Source organism: Anolis sagrei, chromosome 8 (assembly GCF_037176765.1).
Source record: "Anolis sagrei isolate rAnoSag1 chromosome 8, rAnoSag1.mat, whole genome shotgun sequence".
NCBI classification, from domain to species: Eukaryota; Metazoa; Chordata; class Lepidosauria; order Squamata; family Dactyloidae; genus Anolis; species Anolis sagrei.
The window spans coordinates 910,033-922,036 of record NC_090028.1 but is presented as its reverse complement, the minus strand read 5'-3'; the positions used below and the strand labels follow the sequence as shown (position 1 = coordinate 922,036).

The 12,004-nt window shown below is 46.7% G+C and overlaps 1 protein-coding gene across 1 annotated transcript in view; it reads left to right on the top strand.

Annotated features, from left to right (window-relative positions):
- The window catches only part of HYDIN (HYDIN axonemal central pair apparatus protein), a 226,597-nt gene that overhangs the window by 49,817 nt on the left and 164,776 nt on the right, over positions 1-12,004 (top strand). Inside the window, exons 15-18 of the mRNA XM_067470916.1 lie at positions 4,604-4,739; positions 7,700-7,864; positions 9,241-9,393; positions 11,556-11,794. Coding sequence (XP_067327017.1) covers positions 4,604-4,739; positions 7,700-7,864; positions 9,241-9,393; positions 11,556-11,794 — 693 coding nt within the window. The remainder of the gene's footprint in view (positions 1-4,603; positions 4,740-7,699; positions 7,865-9,240; positions 9,394-11,555; positions 11,795-12,004) is intronic.

Below are 12,004 nucleotides of genomic sequence, written 5' to 3'. Positions count from 1 at the left end.
AGTGAGCGCCATGAACTTGTAGCCCAACCCCTGCCAATGTCCTTTGCAAACACCAACCACCCAAGGAATGCTTTCATTCGAGGACCATTTCATCCTAGATGTTCTGGTTTTTCTCCAGAATGAACATCCCAGGGTTCCTCTCTCTCTCTCCAAAGTTGCATGACCCCACCCACTGCCTCTCACTTAACCCTTTCCCACCCATTCCTATGCCACACTGCAAACAGGAATTGATCAGCAACTGAATACGAGGTTTGGGAAGAATCCACCACGATTTAGAGGAGTTGTAGTTCACTTACATCCAGAGAGCACTGTCAACCCAACCAACGAGGGATCTGAACCACACTTGGCACACAGACCCAACACGGCCAACTATGCATACAGGTCTGGTTTGAGCATGATTGTCCCTGGCTCTAGGAGTTGTAGTTCATCCTTATCCAGAGAGCACTGAACCCTGCCAACTATGGATCTGGACCAAACCTGACACAAGGACTCAACATGGCCAAATGTGCATACAGGTGGGGTTTGGAGGTTAATGACGTCTGCTCTGGGAGTTGTAGTTTACCCTTATTCAGAGAGCACTGAATGTAGCTGATGTCGGATCTGAACCAAATCTGGCACACAGACCCAACATGGCCAACTTTGAATCCTGGTGGGGTTTGGGATGATTGGTCCATGATTTTGGGAATTGCAGTTTACCCACTTCTTTATGCATTTTCTAATGGGAACATTCATTTAAAAAAACAACAGGAAAGACTGACTTTTTTCTAAGAACTAGAGCTACAAATTACCAAACTGATATTACCTAAAGCCCCAAAACAAACAGGGCCTTTTTCAAATAACCCAGGCCAACATAACATACTGGAAAGATTTGGGTGGGGGATGACCCACCTACATAGGAGTTGTAGTTCACCTTGTATCCAGAAATATTACTAAACTTCCCAAAATAAACAACGCCTTTCTCAAGTAACCCAGGCATCACCGGGTCCCCAAGCTAGTAGATAAATAGATATGATTCACACACATATGCCTGATATAGTATCATAGACTTCAAAGGGAACTCTAAAGAAGGACAATGATATGTTGCATGTTCTAGAGTAAGCAAACCAGATAATCTCTACATCAACACTGACAAGAAAGACTGTTTACCCAGAAGCCAATACTATTTTCCAGGTCACCAGACTGGGCCACAGCAACGTGTGGCAGGGGGCAGCTAGTCTTGCCTAAGGCTGGCAGTGGCCACAAGGGTGGGAATGAGTTGCCCTTTGTGGGGCAGTTATGTGGGAACCAAGGCACCTCTTCCAAATGCTTCCCGCTGTCATGACCGTTCTCACACTATGCTGAGCAATGAAGTGAGTTTTTGAAGGGGTCTTGAGTGGGGTGGAATCAGATTACAGCCAAACAGCCTGAGCTGTGAAATGTGAGCAGGAGCTGTCCAGGCTTGGAAAAGGACGAGGGTCATTTCTCTGGCAAAGGAAAGAACAACGGCAGGCAGGTGAGCGTCTTGGCCGTCCCTCTCCAGCCGGGTGTGACTTCCAACCGAGACCTGCCTGCTGTCATGTGCCTGCGCACATCTGTCCGGCTGAAGGATGGGCCTGCGAGAGGGGGACAGTCTCCCTTGGAAGGCTGGCAAGGGCACGGGAGGCGCGCGGGCTGACGTCAGGACAAGTGCAGCCGACTTGTCTGAAGGAGGGCAGCTGTCTCGTCTGGGACCTTCCCACCTTGTCCTTCTTCCCTCACAACAAGCTGGCCTAGATCTTGCTTTTCTCTGCTGGAGAAATGACCCCCTTCCTTCCTTCCTTCCTTCCTTCCTTCCTTCCTTCCTTCTTTCTGACGGTGGTCCCCGTTACGTCCAAATGCCCTCTCACACACCTTGCAACCAAGAGCCCTTCCCCAGCAAGGAGAAACTCTGGATTGGTCCCAGACTAGAGAGAATACAGGTCCAAAGACATAACGCTGGCTTGTCCCATGGAAAGAAGCAGAATGGTCAGGGCTTTGATTGTGAAAGGCACTGAATGTGAGAGACATTACTTGTCCGAACGTATCTCCCTCTATGTTCCGCCTCGTAACTTAAGATCTATTGGGGAAACCCTGCTCTCGGTCCCACAAACACATCTGGTGGGGACGAGGGACAGGGCCTTCTCCGTGGTGGCCCCCCGCTTATGGAATTCGCTCCCCAGCGAGATCAGATTGGCGTCCTCCCTCCTTTCTTTTAGGAAAAAACTAAAATCGTGGTTTCGGAGCCAGGCCTTTGGCTAGTGAGCACAGCAGCACTTTAGACACTGAACTCGGACCATAGGACTGTTACGACAATTGGAAACGGCTATGTGACTTTGTGATTTGTGATTATGTGAATTTAATTAATGTTACTGTTTTTAACTTTGCTATATATGATATTTTTATATTATGTTACTGATATTGTGGCATCGAATTGCTGCCCGTGTTAGCTGCCCTGAGTCCCCCCTCGGGGGTGAGAAGGGCGGGGTAGAAATGGTCTAAATAATTAAATAAATAAATAAATAAATAAATAAATAAATAAATGAACATTTGGGGCACACAAAGAAGTCTCTGAGGTGCAACGGAGACCCATTGGCTTGGTCCAAATGTGGGTCTCCTTGCAATCGGGCTCTTCCTGGCCTCTGGAGCGCGATTGCTCCTGGCTGGCTTTGCAAGAGAAGACAACAAGCCTCTAGCACAGCATTTCTCAATCTGAAGGTCAGGACCCTTGGGGGAGGGTTGCGAGGGACTTTCAGAGGGGTCTCCAAAGACCATCAGAAAACCATCAGAAAACATATATTTCTAATGGTCTTAGGAACCCTTTTGGTTCCTAAGATCTCTCCGCCTGTCAGTTTCATCCTTTTTGGAAACTGTTGCACTCCAGATCAGGAGATAGGGCCCTCTTGTCATTATTAACACACCACACCTTGGTTTAGGAAACATACAATCCCTTTTTATTGAATGATGAATATAAAATAGATAGAAGTCCAAAGGGTAAAGAAGCCAAAATGAAACGGCAAACACCAATGTCCAAAAAGCTTGTAGAAAATCCAAAGCAGTCATGTCCAGAAAACTCTCAATAGAAATCCATGAACAGATTTAGCCCCTGCTAAATCTCGCTTGAAGCCAGAAATTCCCTTGGAGACCAGACCACTGGAAACTGGAAAACCCAGGAGGTTTGTACTTGATACTAAGCGATGCTCGGTCTGAGGAAATCCCCCTCACGGCCACTCTTAAATCCCAGAAACTGATTCCAGCTAACTCCAATCTTTGGTTTCAGCTGTCAGATTCTCTCGGACCTACGTAAACATTGAGCCTCCCTGTGGTTCTGGCTAATCTCCAAACTGCGGCTGTTATCATTGACCCAACCTGGTGTCAAGTTATCTTGCAAGCTTGGGCCAGGAGGAGAAGGGAGTGGATTTTCTTCTCTCGGTCTGACAGGAACTTTCTCATGAGAACTTGGCTTTTCCCTTGAAGCCTCTAAATCAAAGCCTGTAGGATTTTTCCTGCCCAAAGTGCCTCCATCTTGAGCCTCGTCCTCATTGATCACTTCAGCCTCACTATCCAAATTAGGCTCATCAACATTGGCATCAACATTAACATCAACATTAGCATCAGCATTAGGCAGTACAATCAGAGATTCAGGGCCAGGTTCACACACAGGCTGAGTCCCAACAGAAACAGACAGCAAATCCTGCCACCAAAAGCCCTCCTCCGCTGTGATTGGCCAGCCTCTCAGCCAAGGGAAGGCTGTTTCTGAGACTCCAAGCAAAGAGGGGAGAGCATATGTGCTCGGTGCATGGCAGTGTGGTGCACATGCGCGGGCAAGGGAGAGCGTGCGAGGCTGGAGGGAGGTTCGCGTCAGCGAGTTCCTTCAAGGCATGAGGTTTCTGTGTGTCAACTTTGGTTCAATTTCATTGTTGGTGGAGTTCAGAATGCTCTTTGATTGTAGGTGAACTATAAATCCCAGCAACTACAACTCCCAAATGTCAAGGTGTATTTTGCCCAAACTCCACCAGTGTTCACATTTGGGCATATTGAGGATTTGTGTCAAGTTTGGTCCAGATCCAACATTGTTTGAGTCCACAGTGCTGTCTGGGTGTAGGTGAACTACAACTCCTAAACTCAAGGTCAATGCCCACCAAACCCACCCAGTATTTTCTGTTGGTCATGGGAGAACTGCATGCCAAGTTTGGTTCAATTCCATCGTTGGTGGAGTTGAGAATGCTCTTTGATTGTAGGTGAACTATAAATCTGATCAAGTACAACTCCCAAATGACAAAACCAATTCCCCCTCCCAAGCCCACCAGTATTCAAATTTGGGCATATTGGATATTTGTGCCAGATTTGGTGCAGGGAATGAAAATACATCCTGGATAATCAGATAAATATCATGACATGACGATTCACAACAGTTGTAAAATGACAGTTATGAAGTAGCAATATTATGGTTGGGGGTCACCACAACATCAGGAACTGTCTTAAGGGGTCGCGGCATTAGATGGTTGAGAACCACTGTTCTAGCTGATGAAGGCAGGCTGGGCTCTGCTTTCCTGGAAGAGCTGGAAGCAAACCCTGTCCCCGCCTGCCTGCTTCTCTCCTCGACTAGGTGCCTCACCCCTCCGCTGCGCTTGGCCGATCCCACTCTGAATTTCGGGCACTGCTTCCTGAGGTTTCCGTACCAGCGCATGGCCACCCTCGTCAACGACACCAACCTCTTCGGCTGCTACGGGCTTCTTCCCCAGGTGGGTCTCCTGTGTCTTCTTGAAGGTCTTCACGGCCAGAATAATTGGGGCATTGTTGTGTAGTTTCCTGGCTGGATGGCCAATGTATTCTAGCAGCATTTTCTCCTCCTGATGTTTCACCCACACCTGTGGCTCCAGGCATGTTCAGAGGATCTGTTGGTGGCAAAGCAAGCGGAGTATATAGGTAATATACCCGTGGAATAATGCCCAGCGTGGAAGAGAGAACCAACGTCTGTTAAACAAGTGCAAGGAGGAAACTTGATTTGCAGATATTGAGTGGGGTCCACTCAAGATTACATCATCAATGAGTGAGGGCATCTATCTAGAAGTAGCCTGGCCTTTGTTTCCTGGAGACATCCTTTGCCTGGATGGTGTTCACTGGGCCTTGATTGCTTGCTGCCTGGAGACTTCCTGTGTCTGGGTGGCGTTCATTGGTCTCTATCTTGGTTCTAGTGTTTTCCAATACTGGTAGCCACATTCTGCCCTTTTCATGCTTTTCTATGTGGATGTCCCTCCCTAATTGACTCTACTATCTTCATGGTTATATGCAAATAGGTGGATCCCACTAAATACTAGTAAATCTAGCTTGCTAATTGCACCCTTTACATTAGTTTAATGGACAGTAATGTCCCACCCTGGACATTATTCCACCGGTATATTATACACTCCACTTGCTTGACTTGCATCAGATCCTCTGAAGATGCCAGTAGCCACAGATGCAGGTGAAACATCAGGAGAAAATGCTGCTCTTCCTCTTCAGTTTGGAGCGGCTTGATGCTCGCAATGAAATGGCAGGGAGAAGGTTTGAGGAAAAGAGACAAAAGAGAGTTCCTGAGGTCTGTAAAAGCACGATTTATTTTCAGTTGGCGCCAACTGGATATGAACTCTGCTGGTATTCCAGGAAACAGGGTGCTGAACAAAAGAATTGCCTTGGTTTATATACCCTTTAAAATAATATGCATGCATCATACAAGCATCACAATGTGTATCACAAAATTTCACTTTTACATTGCCTTCAATAGCCTATTTTAACTTCAACACCTTTAATCTTCCATTGAGCACCTTTACCTAAAGAGCTGCTATTAGTGGACCATCTTGTAACCCATAGCACCAGAATGTCTACTGATAGCAAGAACTTCCCTCCATCTTAAGATAAGTCCTTCCTGAAGAAGCCTCTTGATAGCAAGGCTCGTTAATCTTATGATAAGCCCTGCTTGGTACGAAATGGAAGGGTCTCTTGATATTTGCCAGAGACATTCCTTTCCTGGACCCTGGCCTCTTTGTGGCATCTACTTTGCAGCTTTTAAGAAGAGAATATTTTCCCAAGTGAAGTGAAGTTCATGCATACATACATATCCCTTTGTGATTTCATATATATATTCTAATTCCTATTTCTAATATGGTTACATCCAATATATATTTTCCAATATATGTGTATTATGTATTTTCATCTTGCTTTCATCGGCAAGAGAGGAAGTTACCTTCAGGCTCAGCAGGGGAGGCTTTGGAGATCTGGAGGAGGGTCTCCACTTTTGGGAAAAGGGGAACTTCCATGGAGGATGGTATAAAGGATCGAGATATAGTATTGTGATAGATCACGCGGCGTGTCACCAATTATAACGAAATATTATATATCCCACAGCTGGACACCACTGTACAAGATTATATGTAATATCACACCACTGGACACCAGTATAAGGGATTATATCACAACCAGTGACTCGAGGCTGGAGGCTAATTAGTATTATGGCTGTGCAGGATGGATCCTTCTCAAAGATTTTTCTTTCTCCAAAAATCCCACCCCTGTGCCTCCAATATGGTAGTGAGATGCTGTTAGATATGTGTATTGGTAGAGTGAACACTGCTTGTGTTTTAGTCTTCTTTTGGATTAAAGCTGCCACCAACCTAAGTAGTTTTAGGATTTTAGAATGAGTATTTGAGGTAAACTTTCCCCACTCCTGCCAACACTGTTTTTCCCCTGGCTCCCAAAATGACTGTTTGTTAAGAGGCTTTTTCTGTAGTAACAAGGTGTTAAAAATACTGGAATTAGCACAAAGACTTGATGATTGAATGATGCGCAATAGAGATCTTTTGAAAGTTAAATAGAAAAAAAAGTTTTATTTATAAAAACAGACAACTAACTACTTCTGAGAGGTACAAAAAGTGGGACTTGTTACAAAAGTACTTCAGTTTGATGGTTGCTTGAATAAGTTTCTTCACTTAGTTACAGACAGAGCTAATCAAACAGATCTAGCTGCTAGTAACAAAAAAACCCTCACTCTACTTCAGAGAAACAGTAATGAGTTCTGACTAACCTATCTTAGGTAGTCCCCTGAGTTATTAGCTAACTCTTCCCAGAGTTCTTCCTGCTAACTAATTCAGCCTAGAGAGCTAATCTCTTGTGCTAACTCCCACAAGAAATCAGGTTGCTGTCTGACCTTTCTCATGTCAACTAACAGCACTGTCTGACACAGACACTCTCTCTCTGAAAACCCAGTTTCAAAAACACCTCTTTACCCACCAGCTCCCAGTTCTCAACTCCCACAGAAGCTGAAATCTTTTCCCTCCTAAAACTTGGTTCCTCCCAACTCTTCTAGCTAATCCTAGGAGACCTCGAACTCCTCCCCTCTTCTATCTATCCTCACTCAAGATGGCTGCCTCCCTGGCATCCACTCCCAAAATGGAGGATTGCCATACTGTCATCCAGGCTTCCTTTCTGGCCTACTAGGTAAGATTCACTACAGATGGGATTGGGAGGGAAAAGAGAGCGAGCACTTGAAGTCCCTTATGATGCCAGTTGGGAAATGTGCCCCAAAGCAGAGCTGTTTCTTAAAGGGTTGCACAAAGAACACGAGGCCAAAGCAAAGTCAGGAAATATTGACTTGAGAAAGCCATGTTGCTGAGCTGGAAAGCGCCTTGTGGGTCCTTGTGATGGTGGCCTTGTTCTTCTCCCCTTGCAGAAGCCTACGGAGTCTCCTGCCATCTTGCACTCCAGCCCTGAACCTTGTGGCATCGTCTATCCGCACTCCACGGTGGAGATCCCCTTGACTTTGGAGGTCCAGCAGAGAGGGCGGCAGGAGGTTACGGCCCTCGTTGCCATCTTTGGGGACCAAGACCTACCTCTGGTGAGTGGCTTCTGTAGGAATGGACTGACTGATTGACTGATTGAATATGGGCTCTGGCTGGAGGAGGAGGAGGAGGAGGAGGAGGAGGAGGAGGAGGAGGACAGCTTCACCTGCAAAATGTGTGCATTATGCAGTATCCGGAAGGGGAATGCCCAGCCAGTGCCCACCTGTGACTTAACCCAGCTCTAAATGTGACCTGAGAAACAAAGAGCTACCTCATCACACTATGTAACACAATCTGAAAAATGTCCTGTTCCTGGTTTGAAAGTGTTATTCCTGTTTAATTGTGCAGTCCTTACTTTGAAAGTCTTGCACTCTGGAACAGAAATAACCCTCTGATTTTAAACACCACATATTGGTGTTTATCTTTTATTGAAGATAAGTTAAAAAAGCAGCAAAGTAAAAAAGCACTTTGAAGAAATAGGTAAATCCAATTAGGGAAGAAGATAAGCAGGAACAAATTAGTCCAAAGTAGAGTTCAGCAACGTTCAGAAAAGCAAAGTCCACACATCTCCAATACAATCCAGAAAATCAGGAATATATTGATCAAAGGCTTGGGTAAGCAATCATGAAATCCAGGAATCTAAAACCATGAACAAGAACTATCTTAGCATGAAACTTCAAAGCAAGGATGAGAACTTCGTGTGATTCTAAATGATGCTTCATCTGACTACACATCCCAAACTTGAGACTTTTATCCTGAAACACAATCACAGGCTGAACTCCAACAGAAAGTTGTCGTTCCACTCCAAAACTTTGTTGTTGTTTTTTTTTGTGGCAGCTACAAACTAGATTGAGCTGCTTAAGACTCGATGTTGAGAGATTCATTGAAAACCAAAGTGCAGGAAAAGCACAATCAAAGCACCCCCGACAGATGGCCATCTATCCTCTGTTTAAAAGCCTCCAAGGAAGGAGCTTCCACTGGACTCTGAGGCGGAGGGTTCCACTGTTGAACAGGAAGGAAGTTCTTCCTAAGTGGAATCTCCTTCCCTGTAATTTGAAGCTTTGGCTTCATAGAGTCCTAGTTTCAAGGGCAGCAGAAAGGAAGCTTGCTCCCTCTTCCTAATGTTCAACTCCCCCAAAGACTGTGTGCAAGACCAAAGGCCTTCCCAGCGTCAGGATGGAAGAACTGAAGCAGAAACAGGAAGCCTCTGGGGTCTGGCCATGTCCACCTCCCAAGCCGCTGAATGTCCATCTCCTAATTTGGTCAAAAAAGAAAGGTCCTCTGATCTTTTGCCTTTTGGTGGGGCCCGACCAATCCCTCCTCTGCCCTCTTTGCTCAGATCTGAAACATTTTGTCCTGGGCGGATCCTTTAGGGCAATGCTCGCCCAACAGCTCATGCTCCATCTTTGTCTTCCTCCCTCTCGTTGATCAGAAGCTCCAGCTGGTGACCTTTGGCGAAGGCCCCGTTGTGTACGTGTATCCCGCCGAGCTGGATTTTGGCAGCATCCCAGTTTTGCAGGACGTTCCCCGGGTGCTCTCCCTGGCCAACCAGTCGGTCATCCCGGCCCCGTTTGAGGCTCAGATGGTGAGTGGCACCTGGGGATCCGCTTGGGGGGATCTGGGCCCTTACCTTTGTTTGCGTATTGTCTGTCCTTGTTAATTGTATAACGACACCAAATGTTTGCCATATATGTGTTCTGTTATTCGTCCTGAGTCCCCTCGGGGAGATAGGTCAGAATATAAATAAGGTATATTATTATTATTATTATTATTATTATTATTATTATTATTATTTAGCCTATCCATACCACTGTTGCTCACGAGAGAATTATGAAACTGCAAATCCCAAAATTGCACAGGATGGAACTATGGCAGTGAAAGCAGTGCCAAAGTGTTATAGCTGTGCAGTGTAGATTTAGCATTTGTTTTTCACCTCCAACTGATTTTCACTAGGATTGGAGAAAGACCCGAAGGCACCAGGAATATTTGCCCATAACTGCCACAGAGTCCTTGACTGCCCTTATTCCTGTTGTGACTCAGCTGGAATCTCAGAGTAATAGTGTCAATGATTCGGATGAGGATGATGGGATTCAGATTCACAGTCAGGTGCAAAACAATGATGTTCCTGTGTTAGACGAGGTAGCATGGGTGGCTCGTCCATTACACGAAGTAAGCGGTTGCAGAACACTTTTTTTGCCAGGGGCGCAGAGGCGCCTCTGTAAATGCCCCTCGACCGCCACTTGAGGAGCAAGCGCCCCCTCAGCTCACAACAGCCCTAGCAGTCCGGGGGGAGCCTCGGCTTTCTTGCCTCGCTGCCGGGTGATCCTCTTCCCAAAGGGGCCGGGTCCTTGAGCCTCGCCTCACCCCTCTCGTTCCTGCTCCACCTGGCCACCGGGTGCGCGAGCAGAGCCGGTGCTCAATCGTTCTCCACATTCGATCCCTTCCCCATGACCGGCTCCCTTTCCCGATCCCCCGGCACTCCACCCGCCTCCTCTCCTCTCCCCAATCTGTGAGTGGGCCAAGGGGCGGAGCCGCTGTGCCTGGCCCACTTCGGGTCCGGAGGCATGTCTGAAGACCCCAGCATGTGCACCAAAAGTCACTTCTTCTCCTGACTTTCTCTTCAGCCATTGGGACCAAGAGAGAGAGAGAGAGAGAGAGAGACCCTCCGGCTGGAGGTATCTCCCACCTCCGCTCCCTCCTTTGTTTTTGCGCCTACCTTCAGGAAAGGTGGGCATCTCCACCTCTCTCTCTCTCTCTCTCTCTTGTTCCCAATGGCTGAGGAGAAAGTCAGGAGAAGAGGTGACTTTTGATGCACACGCCGGCGTCTTCAGGCACGCCTCTGGACCCAAAGCGGGCCAGGCAAGGGAGCAAGTGTGGCAAGTGTAATTACTGGGATGTCTAGTTCACCTACAATCAAAGAGCATTCTGAACTCCACCGATGATGGAATTGAACCAAATATGGCACACAGAACTCCCACGACAAACAGAAAATATATATCAATGACTGGTTGGGGGGGGGGGCGCCAAAATACTGTTTGCTTACCGTTGAAAATTACCTAGGGCCGCCTCTGCAAGGAAGGTGCAGAAGTTCAGTTGTTTCCCACAGCAAGTGATGATGCTGTTGATAATGAAACTACTGAGAGCCAAGTGCATTTTGATTCAGGAAGGGAGGACAGTTGTTCTCAGCCAGATAATGAGCAAGAAAGCACTAACGAACAGATTGACTTTGATGAGGCCAGAGCTTTAGATTGAGCTGAATGCTTGGAATTTAAGATTTGAAGGCGTATGAGAATCGCTATCAAGAGAGAGAGGGTGGCCAAGGGCCAGAGGAACGCCTTCATGTTTTCCAAAGTGTATTAAACAGGCTGTTTGAAAATACCCCCGTGTCAGAGCAACTTCTCCCTTCAGCCAAGAGACTTTGGATTTATCTTGCAGTTTTCATGTTCATGGTTTCAGGACTTTGTCATGTTCTCATGGGACTTTGCCTTGCTTGTGTCTTCATGGATCCTGTTTTCCAGTGTCACCTTGTATTGATCTTTGGAACTATACTTTTACTTTTTTGAACTTTTTATCTTTTACTTTAATAAACCATAAAGACTACTGCCTGTGTGCTCGCTCTTTGGTGTCTTAAGTAAGGTGATTCTACTCTGAGGTGTGACAATTCCTTCCTTGCCTCTCTCTTTATCTCTCCAAAAAACCCCAGATCCGATCCCGCTGGCTCAAACCCTCTCTCGTCTTGTCTTGCAGGCCCGGCCCCATTCTCTGTGGCGGATCGAGCCCAGCAGCGGGATCGTCCCTCCGCAGGCAGAGGTCTCGCTCTTGCTCATCGCTCACCTGAACGACACGGTGCTCTTCCAGGACAAGGTCCACCTGGCCTTTGAGGACAGCATGTCCAGCATCATCCCCGTCCAGGCTGCAGGCATCGGCACCACCATCGTCACTGACAAGCCTTTCGCACCGGCCATTGACCTGGGCCCTCACTTCTGGTACGCGCTTGGGGTCCCTTGCATGTGATGATAATGATGATGATGATGATGATGATTATTATTATTATTATTTGAAACACAACAAATCGAGTCCACAGCAAACAAGGTCACTCTGCTGGCTGCTGTATTGGATCACACGTTGAACACTTCCCAAGGACTGTGTGATGTATCGGCGAATAATGCATGCAGATCCCAGTAAGGTAGTCTTTT